We start from the raw sequence: 14,765 nt of genomic DNA on the forward strand, positions 1-14,765 counted from the left end.
CAGTCCCTCTAGAGTGGCCAAGCTTGCTCAGACCCCACTCACCGATCTCCTCACAGCCGATGGTTCCCAGCTCGTAGAAGACGCGGACCACAAAGAGAAAGTGCCGGTTGCGACCGCCGTACTCGGACCAGTACGACCGGTCGGGGTCAAAGTTCGAGTAGCTGGGGATCTTCATCTCCTGCGTCTCAACAGCCAGCACCCGACCTGCAGGGCATACGAGGGCATCGCCAATCACCATCTGCCAGGGGAGAGTTAGTGTTAAAACTTCCCAAACACACGAGGGTGAAAGAAAAGATAGGCTCGGGCGGTGTGGAAATACATATATAATACGTTGAGCTATCATCTCATTGCAGCTGCAGCAATTGCTTGTGATGATGTGATGTGATGCGATTTTATTCTTGCGCGAAAAAACAACAAACACGTTCGCGCCAAGGGAGCTGGGAAAAAAGCCGTAAAACAGCTTGACTAGCACCAGCCCCCAGTGCGACAGGTGGCAAGTGGCATTGGCCAATATTAACAAAAATCAATACAAACAAAAAAACGCAACGTATATACAATGTAAGCAGTGACTATAAACACTACTCGAATACATACTAAACAGGGTTTGGAAAAATAGGAACTTAAAAATACAGTAGCGAGAACGAGGAAAATATTCTTATAACAACATCATGAGTTAAGTATAAAGATGCTGCGCATATGGTCAAAGGGAATGGCAGAAATTTCCTCAAAATTATTCAGTAAAGACGGCAATCTGCGTCGCAACATTTGTTCGGCATTTTTTTCACTTTCCAGGTTTCAGGATTGCGAGTAGAATATGTCGAAGAGAGCTTTTCTAGACCAGCTAGAATAATTAGTGAGCCGTTATTTACTACTGCTTGTTTGTAACGTCAGCACAGTTTATAACTTTAAAAAGAATCCATGCGAATAACACTGTACTTTTTAAATAGTTCTCATGTAGGAGAAAGATACAGAACCTCGCTGACTAGGCGAATAGTTCGTTTTTGTAAAACTGTTATTTTTCCTATATTTTTTCGAGTTGTGGTAGCCCAGATTAGTACGCTGTACTTAAGCACAGAGCTAAAAATACAATTGTAAAGTAGAAAGTTAACTGAGATTGGAAAAGAACAACAATAACGGCGCATAAGGCCGGAGATCTGGGATAATTTCTGGATTAAATAGTCAGTGTGTTTAATCTATGATGCAGCTTCTTCGAAATAGACACCTAGTGTTTTGAAACATTTAACAAATTTGACTGGAGTCTGATTGATTACAATAGGTGCAACTGCGCTGATTTTACGACGTGGATGAAAAAGTACGGCTTTGGTTTTGCTAGCATTCAGTTTTCAATTATTGTTGGATGTCCACCAAAAGGGTACGCATATCTACTATAACTTGCGTGGATCGCTTCATGCGTGAGCCCAAAGCGTCTCCTCTTCTTGAGATCCATAGTGAAACCATCGTCAACGCATTTGTTGCGAACTGGGTTTCCCGCTATGGTGTTCAATCAACTATCACCACTGACCGAGGTCGCCAGTTCAAGTCGGCACTCTTCAATAACCTGCTGACCGTTCTTGGCACTTCCTGCATCCGCACCACAGCCTACCACCATTGCAACGGGCTCGTGGAGCGTTTTAACCGCTCCCTCAAGACCGCATTCAGGGCACAGCCGGACGCTACACAATAGTCCACCTCCCTTCTGTTGGTTCTGCTGGGCCTTCGGGCTACTTTGGAGCAGGATCTGCACTCCACACCCACAGAGATCGTCTTTGGTGCACCGCTACGCCTGCCGGGAGAGTTTTTCACTGATTCCGAATCACAACCGTGCCCTGATTGCGACCGACTACGTGACCAAACTACGAGGTTCGTTTCGCTCACTTCGTGCGCCTGCACCACGCCGCCAGCAGCGTGTGGACACCCATGTGCCCATCAAGCTGACAAAGTCCCCCTACATTTCTGTCCGCCATGACGCTGTGTGCAAACCACTTCAGCCTCCTTGCGACGGACTCTACCGCGTCATTCATTGTGCTGATAAGCATTTCCCAGTGGACTTGGATGGCAGACAGGACACTATTTCTGTTGATTGCCTCAAACCAGCCTTTATTGAGGAGCCGCTTTCTGCACAACCAGACGAATCCACAATACTAATTGTGGATCACCCTCCCCAGCCACAACAGACAACAACACCCACAAGACGGCCTCTAAAAGCATCCTTCCGGTTTACTCCACGGCTCCGCCATGCAGCATCGACGAAGACGAACACGATGAAACACTATTCAGAGGCTCACTACGCGAGCCTCCTCGCGCGAGCGGTCAGTGCTCCAAGGAACTCCGAGCATTCGGCCCGGCAGCTGCTGACGTGTTCTAAATATATGTGTTGTTCTGTGGCTCGGCGTTTTCATTGCCTCGTGTTGCCACAGCCATTTTGCTGGCTTAAAAGTTCCTGCTTTCTTCGACCGTATTTGCATTTGTCACATAGTGCCCACGTCATTTTTTTTTAAGCTGCTATACCTTTTGTCCTGTACGACACTGATCCTATAGCTGGGTTTCTACAGTTTTACGTTATTGCCTAGTCAAGGTATTTGTAAATATGTAGCCATCCCATAATACTGTACTGCTATATAATGCCGCAATGGCCCTACAAGTTATCTCAATCAATCAATCAATGTATGAATGAATAAATATATATATAAATATACATTCATTCCGCGAATGAGTTATCATTACAATGATGCAAATTTGTATGTTCGAGTACTTTAAAGTGCCATCTTTGTCCTCGTGATTCCTTGTACTGGTTTATGTTGCCCGAGCTGATGTGTGCTCTTACTAAAAAAATTATTATGACGTTATCCTACGGCATTAAAGTGAAATGTTTTTTTTTTCTTATTTCTTCATGTCTGAAGACTATTTTTATATATGTACTGCATGTTGTTTGTTGTTTGCTTTTACTGCTGCTGAAGCGGGGTGAAGCGTGGTCAGGAGGGTATGCCTCCTTTTGCTTTGCCTCGCCGTCATTTCTGCACTGTACTGCCCAAATGAAACAATAAATGAAGGAATGAATGAATGAATGGATGAATAAATAAATTAATCTATGAATGAATGAATGTATGAATGAATGAACGAACATGTATAGAACAGAATGACTACTGATTCAGCAGCATAGTGACCGGTGAGAAATATAGTAGAAGACTCAGTAGCTGATTGGGACAAGATAATTTGGGGGCAAAGATTGGATTTGGAGGATGCGGGAAAGGAGGAGATAGTACTCTATGGGAGAGGCCTTCGTTCCCCAGTGGCCATAAATACGCTGATGACGATGGTGCGAGAGAGCGGAGTGGGTCAGGAAACGAACGCGTGTTAAGGACATATTAGTAGAAATTAAGAAGAAATGGGCGTGGGCAGGGCATATAATGCGAAGGCCATATAACCGTTGGTCATTAAGGGCAATGGAGTGGGTCCCTAGAGAAGGCAAGCGTTTCAGGGGGCGGCAGAAATTTAGGTGGGCAGACGGGATCAAGAAGTCTGCGGGGATAAATTGGTCGCAGTTAGCACAGGACTGGGGTAATTGGAGATTAATGGGAGAGGCCTTTGCCCTGCAGTGGGCGTAGATAGGCTGGTGATGATCATGATGATGACAGTGATGACAAAAGCTCCCCCATGGACAGTACCTGGCGCAGGCTGGTACATGAGCTCCCGGTTGTACCGCTCGAGCACCTCGTGCAGCGTTTCAAAGGTGGGCATGCCAAAGAGCCCCGCGTGGCCAGTCTGTTGGGGGATCAGGTTGCGGTACTCCAGCTGCTGGGCAGGGCGCGTCTGGTCCAGCCGGGGCACAAGCCACAGCCTGCGTGCAGCAGCAGAAGCCGCAGCCAAAGCCAACTGAAGCCCCAGGGCAGTAGTATCGTCACACACTCGCATATATCCAGCTGCTCGATTGTAACGGCAAAGGTAATCTCTTCTGAAACACAGTCCCCTTGTAGTGAGAGACAGCCTTGGCAGCCTAGAGCCTCTTACATGACTTCACTACAGAATCAAAAGAAAGTGGAGGAGCTGAGAAACTGTGTCGCTCAAGCACTCTTCTGATGAGGAAGTCATGGTGAAAAAGACTTTTATTCACAAAAGGAATGAATAATGCATTAATGGGGTGCTGCTAAGACACGAGACAATTGTGATTTATTAATATTATGGGCTGCCACTTTATTTGTATGAGACTGGTTGCCATCGCTGCCTGTATCTGACTGTTACAAGTCTTTGCACAAACCAATAGTGCAGTGGTTGTCAGCCACGAATGTGCCAGAGATCTTTTTTTAGGGGGAACAACAGAAGCACAGGGGGACTGCACAGAGCAGGGGGAGGGGTTGTTCGATTTCCAAACCAACTGGCTCTTGCATCTAGAGTCAGACTGGGCCTTATGTGCCACAGGAAAGTTATGAGAGGGCTGCGGATTAATTCTGATCACCTGGACATCTTGTAACATGCACCGAAATCTCGACACAAGGAGGCCTTTTTTGTTTTCCACCTATGTCAAAGAAAAAAGAAAAAATCCTGCAACAGCAGAGAATAAAACCTGTGGCCCAGTGCTTAGTATGCAATGCATTAGCTCGTGCTTTTATTTCTTGCGCAACCTTTGTGTCTAGCTTCCCCACACAGCCCTCATGCTGTGCAAGACATCCAATTTATCAATGTACATAAAATTATGAGAAAAAAAAAAAAAAACGCGAGCTTTGCAAAGACGGAATTTCGCATATCCATGGCAGCAAATTTTGGCAGAAAGAGAGGCCCAGAAACCATGTAGAAGACTTCGAAGACCCTTACGGGCATGCAAATCACAAACTGACAATCATATGGCAACAGTGCAACCATAGGCTACCTAATTCTGATCCATTCTACCTCCTCTCAAGTTTTCCACAATTTGTACTCAAGCTCAGTGCAACAAACGTACAACTGTACAAAGAAACCCAGCAAGTTTGCCAACCGACCAACACTTGTATCTGGCTGACATCGTAACAAAAATAAGTACTACCACAACTACTACACTGCTGCATGTCGTCTGAGCTGCAAGTTTTTCATTCGGTCGTACGGCGGCCCAGTTGAGTTTTACCATGCATATTTCCATACTCATGACAGGAAGAACCCTTACACTACCCATAGCACTCTCGACTACTACACACACTCTGGCCTCCAGAAAGCAGATTAGACATTTTGGGCTTCTTTCAATCCATGTAGTAAGGAATTCACAGAAGTATGCTTCTTTCAGGGCATCATAAAAATTGGCTTGAATGCCTTTTCAATGCCACACACACAAAAAGTGAGAAACATAACACACATGCTCACATTTAATACTTCAGAAGTTCCATACACACTTAAAGGGACTATAAAGAGAAAATACAACTTTGTTCACTTTTAAAGAACTAAAGTAAAATTGACAGTGGAGCTAATTGGTGAACATACGTTGTTGAAAATTAACCACAAACTATAAAACACGAACAAGAAAGAAGGACAACACCAGCGCTTACTAACAACGTAAAGGTTTGTTTTCACAGAAAACACACATACTATATAATACCCTCAGAGCCACCAAAACAAACACCTGTCACCGCTGCACATGCGCATATGTGGGTAAGACAAAAAAACTGGGCTAACCCCCTATCTACCCTAATCTGGACGAAAGCGAAAAAGTGGCTGCTATACCGTATGTGCATGCGCTGTCTTGCCGTTCGAAAAAGACAGCTGACAGATTCCGCCTTCGGGTGGTTTTTTTTTCTGCCAAGTATAAACTGAGCAGTCTATGCTCAATGGTTGGCTACAGACCTGACACCGGTGGGTGTGCTGCTGCATAACGTGGGTGTACAATTAATTCTGGAATGCGTCTTGTACCACGCAAGACTAATGTCGTCTACTGCATTATTCTGACCTGTGGTCGTGTGTAAGTGGCCCAGACTGGCCGCTGCACTATTGTATGCCTCGGGGAGCATCACTCTTCTTTGAAAGGGAAACCTTGCACGCATTTGGCCTCTCATATTGTTCCAAATGTGGCTGTGAAATGAGCTTTTTGCAACACGGGAGTACTTTTCAAGCACCGTGATCGCACAACAAAAGAACTGGCCGAAGCATTCCACATACAGATTACGGGCTCGGGATGTGTTGGCCAATTCTCTCTCAGTATTTCTGCGAAAGAAGAAGTAACAGCTCTTCAGGCAAGAGGGTAGGTACGGGGGTCAGCCAAGTTTCTTGTCTTACCCACATACGCACATATGCAGCAAATACACGTGTTTGTTTTGGTGGCTCTGAGGGTATTATATTGTATATGTATGTGTTTTCTGTGAAAATAAACCTTTCAGTTGTTAGTAAGTGCCGGTGTCGTCCTTCTTCTTGTGCGTGTTTTATAGTTTGCGCTTAATTTTCAACAATGAAAGACTAGCTTCCAGCCCCCCCCCCATACACGCACATTTTTGTAACAAAAAAAAAATGCGATAGATATTGAAACTTTCAAATCTCGAGCTACGGTGACGTAAAATGGGCAGAAATAATGCAGCAGATTCCGGCCATAAACACATGGTTATCAGTGCATTAACTACAGGTTAGCATTCAAGTGGTGTGATCGAACGGACACAGAAGTCCCGCTGCAACTGCCCAGCCATGTCTCGTGGCTTTGGATGGCTTCGGATGGACGACGACGTCATAGAGACGTCGCAGGAAAGTAGCTGGGGCATCACCACTGGCACATCTGTTTGCCACAATATCTCCATTACATGTTCAAAGTCTGCGATGACCTTGCTATCATCATCATTGCAACAAAGCCGTCTTCTTAAAGGGGCCGTGAAGACAAAATACAAGTTTGTTTTACTCGAAAGGTTTCGTGTTCTATAGTGCCCGCAGCGCTTGTGCGGAAGCGAACGATGCTTTATTCACTGCGAAATTAATCAGTTTAAGGTTAAAATTTTGATTCTCCCGCCAAAACGTGTGTTTGAACGACGTCTGCAATGACATCAGAAGAACGGGCCTTTCAGCTAAAATTGGTGTGGAGCGGAGACTTGCTTGCTGTTAGCCAACCTAGACAGCGCCACCACACCGCAGCAAGCCCTTTTCTGCCTTTGGTTCGTTCGATGCTTTATTCACTGCGAAATTAATCAGTTTAAGGTTAACAATTTGATTCTCCCGCCAAAACGTGTGTTTGAACGACGTCTGCAATGACATCAGAAGAACGGGTCTTTCAGCTAAAATTGGTGTGGGGCGGAGACTTGCTTACTGTTAGTCCACCTAGACGGCGCCACCACACCGCAGCAAGCCCTTTTCTGCCTTTGGTTCGTTTGTGACCGTATTTAAACCTGGCTTGTTTTTGTTAATGGAGAAAATATTCGTTTCGTGAAACATGGTGCTCACTCGACAAATATGGTCTCGTAAGACATTGTCGCTTGCTTCAATCGGCCAGTGTCGTCTGGGACAACTCCAAAGCCCCGCAGTGCTGTGCAGTTAAACAAAGCATAGTGCGCGCAGCACTAACAGCAGTACGCATCGGTACTTTTATGTTTACGTGGGCTTTCATAACTCCCACTGTTTGTCCCACCATTCTTATTGATATAAAGAGAATGTGCCCTAAATTTAAGTGCAAATAGCTTGTTTGGCAAGCTTACAAGTTCTGCCTAATTCGTGTTGGCTTTTGTTTGCCTCCGCCAATCGCAGAGCTGGCTGATATGACATCATAGGTTCTGTTGCGGGAAATGAGCTAGTGGGTCGCATGGCCATTCCCTTTTTATTCCTAACTATACAGCTTATTTGAGCGAAGTTTACGTTAAAGGTGGTCTCAGCATGATTCTAACGAGGCAATCTTCTGAATGAACCAAACTTGCCTTTTGTCTTCATGGCCCCTTTCAAAAACAACACACACAAACGAGACCGTGACGTTGGCACAGTACAGCATGCAGCCAGTGCCCGGAGAACCCACCTCAGGCTGCGGACGTAGCGTGTGCTCTGCTCGCCGTACTCGTAGTAGGTCATGCGCTCGGTGTTGACCACCTCGGAGGAGGTCTTGAACTCGACGCTCTCGCATGTCTTCACCTCCCACGTGCCGTTCTCCTTCAGCCAGTCGTTTGCACGCTGCACCAGTACCCTGCAGTTCAATGGAGAAAAAAGTATGAGCACACTTAAAGGAGCCATGAAGAGAAAATGCAAGTTGGTTTTATTCGAAAGATTTCGTGTTTTATAGTGCCCCCAGCGCTTGTCCGGATACAAACGGTGCTTTATTCACTGAGAAATTAAACAATTTAGGTTAAAATTTTGATTTTCCCGCTCAATCGTGCGTTTTCGTGGTCCCAAGTGACATCACGGGAACCGACCGCTCTGCAGCCTAGAGTACCTTCATTCACGCATCCGCCGTACAGGGTAGAGACACGTAACGCTGGCGCCGCCATGTTCCGTTGCTCGCTCGCCGCCGAAGCAAGTCATTGTGTCAAAACCGCGCTAAAATTATCGCCGCAACGCGGTTTACTTAAGAAGTTTGAATCATATTGTCTGTTTCGCGTTGCTAGGTCTCGTGGGAAACGAAAAGAATAACGCGTTGAGCCCGTTGGCCCAATTGCGGCGGCACGGGACCGTTCAAAGGTTGTCTCCACCCTGTAGCGGTGTTGGTTTGTTCCCGCGTTTCTTTACGTTCCGTAACCTAGATGGCGCCACCATACCGTGTCAAGCGTTTGGTTTGTTTTTGCCCGCATTTAAACCTGGCTTGTTTTTGTTCTGGGAGAAAATATTCGTTCCCTGAAACAGTGCTCGCTCGACAAATGGGGTCACGTAAGACACCGTTGCTTGCGTCAATCGGCCAGTGTCGCCTGAGACAACCCCAAGCCCCATAGTGCTGTGCAGCTAAACCAAAGCATGCTGTGCACAGTACGAACAGCAGAACGCATCAGTACTTCTATGTTTACATGTGCTTTCGTAACTTCCACTGTTTGTCCCATCATTCCTATTGCTTTGTAAAGAATGTGCCCTAAATTTAAGCGCAAATCGCTCGTTCGTCTAGTTTGTAAGCTCTACCTAATTTGCGTCTGCTTCTGCCAGCCTCCGCCAATCGCAGAGCTTAGCCCATGTGACATCACAGGTTCTGTTGCGGGAAATGAGCTGGTGGGTCGCATGACCATTCCCGTTTTTCCTAATTATGTTGCTTATTTGAGCGAAGTTTACGTTAAAAGTGGTGTCAGTATGATTCTAACGAGACAATCTTTTGAATGAACCAAACTTGTGTTTTCTCTTCATGGCTCCTTTAATGACTCCTTACGATGTAACCCGCCGCGGTGGCTCAGTGGCTAAAGCGTTCCGCTGCTGAGCACGAGGTCGTGGGTTCGATTCTCGGCCGCGGCAGCCGCTTTTCTGATGGAGGCGAAAAGCAAAAATGCCCGTGTGTACGAGATTTCGGTGCACGTTAATGTTCTCCAGGTGATCAAAATTACTCCGAAGACCTCCACTACGGCGCATCTCATCGCCTGCATTGCGTCGCCGCGTTAAACCCCACAATCAATCAAATCAATTTCCAAATATACCAATAGCATGCCAATATTGGACCTCGAAGAACAGTATTTCTCAATTTCATGTGTTCTGGTTCATATTTTCGTGTCCGCGTTTCGTTAGTCCATGGCTGTACACCTCAGTACGTGCCTCTAATACACATTCCTAATTTGACAGGTGCGTTCACTAGGTTCACCTTTACACTTTTCTCTTCGCAACGTTTCCTCCTTCCCCTCCTTACCGTGAGCTGGCACATACCTCAATATCTTTGCTTGGCAATGCCAACACGGCTACATTCCGAATGATAGCACTGGCATAGGTGTCTGTACATGTTTCCAACATACATTTACATGTTGACTGCATTAACCGAGGCCAAATTAAATACAATAGACCTTATCTCACTTCATTTCAGATCTTCTCAGCACCACAATGACCCGTGAAGCAACAGTAACCTTAACCAAGGCAAAAAATTACTGTTCGATTGTTGCAAGGCAAGCAAATCAGTCGAGCACGTATTGCCACCGAAGTTGCCTAAAAAAAATTGACCCATAAAATACTATCGCTGCATGAAGTGTTAGCACATTGAAATTGCTACGCTTTAAAATTTTCATAAGAGTTAATTCTTTAATACGTTGCACTTTCCGACGGTTCGTTGACACACAATGCAACCATTGATGAATAAAATGATTGAGGAGTCATATGTGTGAATGCACAAAAGCCGAGCAAATGGCCAACACAATGTACACAACTACATGCTCGTGTGGAATGCACGAATGGTGTGCTCTGGACTGTGAACTGATACAACGTCTGCTGATAACACCTTGCTTTTGAGATAACCTGTGTCGGGGTACATGCGGCCCCATTAATAGGTCTGCCTAGTCCTTTCCCCCTCTGTTTCTTGCCGCTGCTTCAGATTTCCCGTTCCTCCTCAAAAACATTGTAGGCTGCACTGGGCTAGAAAAAGAAAAATCGATAAAAACAGAGCTTGGAACATTGAGTAATGTTATCTCAGCTTTTGCTCTGCATTTTAACATTGAAGTACCGTATTTTCCTGTGTATAAGTCGCGACTTTTTTCTGAAATTTTCGTTGGTGCGTCTCATCCACCGGTGCACTTTGGACGGTAGATGCATGTGTCTAGCACTGCTTTCCGGGGGATGCGTTCAGAGGAGGCGGCCGCTGCAACCATGTGTACTTTCGCTGCACTTTCTGACGAACTGATCCTCTATGAGTTTACCTGATTAACAAATGCGTTTTGTACACTGGTGCATCTTATACACCTTTGTGACTTATAACGTTTTTTTTTTCTCTGAAAAACTGCAGTTTTGAGGGGGGTGCGACTTACGGACCAGAAAATACGGTATCTAAAGTTGAGGTGTGCTCAAGCGTAAGCTATTTTAAACCTGGTAGTACTTGAAGATGTCACCGCTTCAGTCCAGAGCACATGAATCTTGTTCTCAAGACAGGCAGGTTTTTCTAGACATGACATCTTTCTTGGGATATGTAAATGTTGATATTTTGCCCCTGTCTCTCTGCCGTTCACCTCAAAAAACGAGTTGGACAGCTAGAAAAGAACTTTCGGTGGAGTCTCCGGTTGTAATCGAACCCGCATCTAGATGAGTGAGAAAACAGGGGCACGGTATAGTGACTAAACCGCGTACGGAAGATGACGGGTGCCTGTGTCAAGTATCACCATGCTGCACCGTGTACCGTTAAATGATTAAATGCACTAAGGCACCGGTGGTTCCGTCGTGTAACAAAAGGTGGAATGTATCACACACAATCGTTCTGCCTGGAAACTTTGTCTTGTTATGGTCATACTACACAGCGTGTTGGGTGTTTGAGTGCCGTTGCACATACTGGTGTCCAAATTACGCCTGCACTCTTTTTGGATTGTGTGTGACATACAAAATTGTACAATCGAACCATGATGGACCATGTACAATCATGTACCATGTACAATCGAACCATGATCGAAGCAATTGAACCTATACCACTCTTTTTTTTTTTGCATATATGTGCACGGCGGCTGGATGTTCTTTTCTTTTTGACACACGGGTGCAACGTTAGTTTACTAGATGTGCCACCTCAGAGTGCAGACATTAATTATTCATACACATAGGGTAAAATATTTGCGAACTTTTTCCCGTATATGCTTAGTGGTTCAAAAATAAAGCAAGTGCTGAGACGGTTCACGTGCTTTTCAGCTGAGATGACCTCCCGGCCATGGAGACGAGTACGTACCCCCCTTTTTCCTCCAGCACGCCCTTTGACTTTGCCACTGATGGTGTAAACATATCCGCTACTAGACTACGCACCAAGGACGCGGACTTGCGACCGCCCAGTGAAACTTGATTCCCGTACGTCACAGGCCGTCGAAATGTGTTGCCTCGCATCCAGGCAATCGTAATTTCTTAAAGATTCCCGTGTAAATTGCGCGTCTGAAACAGAGTGCCTGTGCATGATTCAGCCATTAAACTTCGACACCACTTCCCTCGCAATCACGAACAGCGTGTTTTTTCCTTAACGTGTCGCAAAATAGCAGAACATTACCCCCAAGGACGTCGGAGCGCACGCGCTAAAGGCGACCCACAAAGCCGCGCGCGTATACCTGAACTGCTCGAATGTCGGCGTGCTGAAAAGTCCCCCCGAGCTGATGCAATAAGGCAAGAAGTCCACGAAGCTCAGTCCACCGCCCAGGGACGCGTGTTGCCGGGTCGCTTCGCTGTAAGACGGCGGGAACGACGAGACGTCCGGTGAGCCGATGGTCGTCAACGGAGGAGCCGAGGCCGACATATCGTCGTCGTCTGCTCCCGGCGTGCGCACAAAAACAAGGCGACCGCCGCGCCCGCACCGACTCGAACGACGGCGCCGACAGGGCGACCCCGACGATCAATGCTTAGAAGCTGTTTCGCAAAGATAAACAGCGAGTACGTGCGTCAGAGAAGGTGAATTCTGCGCTGCAACGACGTTGTTGTTTCCGACGGCGGGCTGCGCCCATCCCCCTCCGAAACCCCGTCACATGTCTCGCTCAGGGTAGCCTGCTCAACTGACGCGTGAACAATGAAAGTTTACAAAATATCACAGTTTCTGTGCATTTTCTCTCTAATATATTGTTTATAATCGTAATATTTATATTATTATAGTATTTGTTTTCATTTATTACTTTTTGTATTAACTGGATTGGTAGTAACAAGAAGTCGAAATTACCTTTGAAGTGGCGCTCATACTGCTTCGCTTCTGTGTTAGCAGGGCGACAGGAATGGGGGTAATTTGTCCTGAAGAGTTTTGAATTTCCGGCAGATTCGCAAGTTCCGGTCGGGGCGAGAGCACTCGGCAAAAAATGGCGACCTCGAGGCTGCTCAAGGGTACCGCGATTCTTCTTCGAAATGCGGCCAAGAAGTCGCCCGTAAGTTGTCTCAACTATCAAAGTTCTTAATCTTAAAGGTAGTTGTTTAACGCAGCGCACGTTCGGGTAGAATACTTCTTTAAGCGTGCCTGATAGCGAGCCAGAGGAGGTGAGGTTGGAGGCGGCTCGTGCAATGTGGAAGCCAGGTTGACCTTCTGTGACCGCTTTAGGTTTGCCCTGTGCCGATGTTCTGTCAGCGCGATTGTGGAATTGCTGTCACAGGTGCCTTCTGTGGCTGAAGTAGCTCCAAGGCTCGTGCGCCGTCCATTAACTGATGCTTCAGCGTGTTGCCGGGCGCCGGTACACGCGCTGCCCTAGAAGCTAGGTCAGACCGAAGAGCATGAATGAACTGTCACTTAGTTCGTGCTTGTAGGCACATTTGGCGCAAATTCCTGGCTTTGGTTGCCTTAAAGCACCAGAGGAACTTTTGGGGGCCTTCTGCTGTGAAGCATTCGGCCAATGGTTGTTCCGTGAGTTCGTGTGGGAGACTTTTGCTCGGAAACGGACCTAGAAACTTAGCGTTGAACTGTGTAAAAAGGTCGCGAACGAGTTCATTGCTGCGTCTATGACGGATTTGTGTGGGGATACAGTTGACCTTCAAGTTTACCGTTGCTTGCTGGTAAAGAACAGCAGGAAGTCGAAGCAAACGGCTGTACAGCACACCGCAGGAGCGCCTGCTAACTGTTAAGAACTCAGAATTTTGAGGGCAGTTGCCAGGCTACTTGTCCGGAGACTGATTTCTTTTTAGAAAACGCTGATTTACTTTTAGGATCGCTGGGTGATTTGTTGAGGTGATCGCTGATGGGAGTTTTCAATTGCTTGACCACAGACGTTGATTTCTGTTTAGATAATACTTATTTCGTTTTAAGGTTTGCTAGAGGTTCTATTTGTTTTTTGAAAGGCTGTTGGTTGAGGCGATCGCACATGGGATTTTTTGTTAACGTCAGGGAGGCATAAATAGCTTCGCTTTAAAAGGTTGCGTACTCTGGCTGGATATCAGACCTGCGCTTGTGAAATGCCACGTTCACTTTCACCCGTGTCTTAAAGGGTCCATGAAGAAAAAATACAACTTTGTTTAACTTTAAAGAGTTAGAGTTCAGTACCTCACTCAGCTTCATTCCGTCCACGAAAGATGTTTTTTAACCGAGAAAAACGCAAGAAATATACTTGAGGACTTTTGCACCACAGTGACGTGTTATCGGCACGAGTGACGTCATATGGGCCAGCAATAAAAACAAAATTTTCAGGGGGTTAGGTGCACGTTAGCATTCGAGTGATTCGATCAAACGGAACTAGCGGCCCCCCACTACGATCGTCCAGTCATGTGTTCTGGCGATTGATCAGTTCGGCTGCCGTCAATCGCCCAAACAAGATTCTGTGACGTCATAGAAAAGTTGCTAGAAACTGGCTAGCGAGCAGTCATGGGCACGTTACCGAAAAAAAGTAACAGTGTTACAGTTACAGTTACCTAACCCAAAAAAGTACCTGTTACAGTTACAGTTACTGCAAAAAAGTAACGTCGTTACTTTTCCGTTACTGTATAAAACTATGTAATAGCTAAAAAGATTTGGCTTATTTAATAAAAACGCAAGAAGGCATGCAGGTAGTAAAAATTACACCTAGTAAAGCCTACACGAGGGGAACCTTAAGTGATGCACTTTCATGCCCAAACCAACAATCGTTGTGTACGCCTCATTTTTTTATTACGAGGTGTTGCTATCCATCATAAGGAACTTTATTATTTTGTCGCTACACTCTCGCTGCAAGAAATTTATTTGCAGACATCATTGTAGCATAGAATTAGTTGTTTTTAAAAGCCGAACTTATACCATACAGAGCTGCAGGACGACACAGCTGAAACAATCT

At 45.9% G+C, this 14,765-nt stretch overlaps 2 protein-coding genes across 2 annotated transcripts in view; one reads left to right on the forward strand and one right to left on the reverse strand.

The window, feature by feature from the left end:
* The window catches only part of LOC144158722 (uncharacterized), a 32,785-nt gene extending 20,263 nt beyond the window's left edge, over positions 1-12,522 (reverse strand). Inside the window, exons 1-4 of the mRNA XM_077689802.1 lie at positions 12,102-12,522; positions 7,940-8,104; positions 3,666-3,838; positions 43-204 (exon numbers count right to left, since the gene is read on the reverse strand). Of these exons, the coding sequence (XP_077545928.1) occupies positions 43-204; positions 3,666-3,838; positions 7,940-8,104; positions 12,102-12,286 (685 nt within the window). The 5' untranslated portion in view covers positions 12,287-12,522. The remainder of the gene's footprint in view (positions 1-42; positions 205-3,665; positions 3,839-7,939; positions 8,105-12,101) is intronic.
* A 271-nt stretch (positions 12,523-12,793) lies between these two features.
* Uqcr-c1 (Ubiquinol-cytochrome c reductase core protein 1) overlaps positions 12,794-14,765 on the forward strand; it is a 37,985-nt gene continuing 36,013 nt past the window's right edge. The window contains exon 1 of the mRNA XM_077689801.1: positions 12,794-12,899. Coding sequence (XP_077545927.1) covers positions 12,834-12,899 — 66 coding nt within the window. The 5' untranslated portion in view covers positions 12,794-12,833. The remainder of the gene's footprint in view (positions 12,900-14,765) is intronic.

Source organism: Haemaphysalis longicornis, unplaced genomic scaffold, assembly GCF_048455015.1.
Source record: "Haemaphysalis longicornis isolate Haplotype H1 unplaced genomic scaffold, Haemaphysalis longicornis Haplotype H1 scaffold_10, whole genome shotgun sequence".
In the NCBI taxonomy this organism is placed as follows: domain Eukaryota; kingdom Metazoa; phylum Arthropoda; class Arachnida; order Ixodida; family Ixodidae; genus Haemaphysalis; species Haemaphysalis longicornis.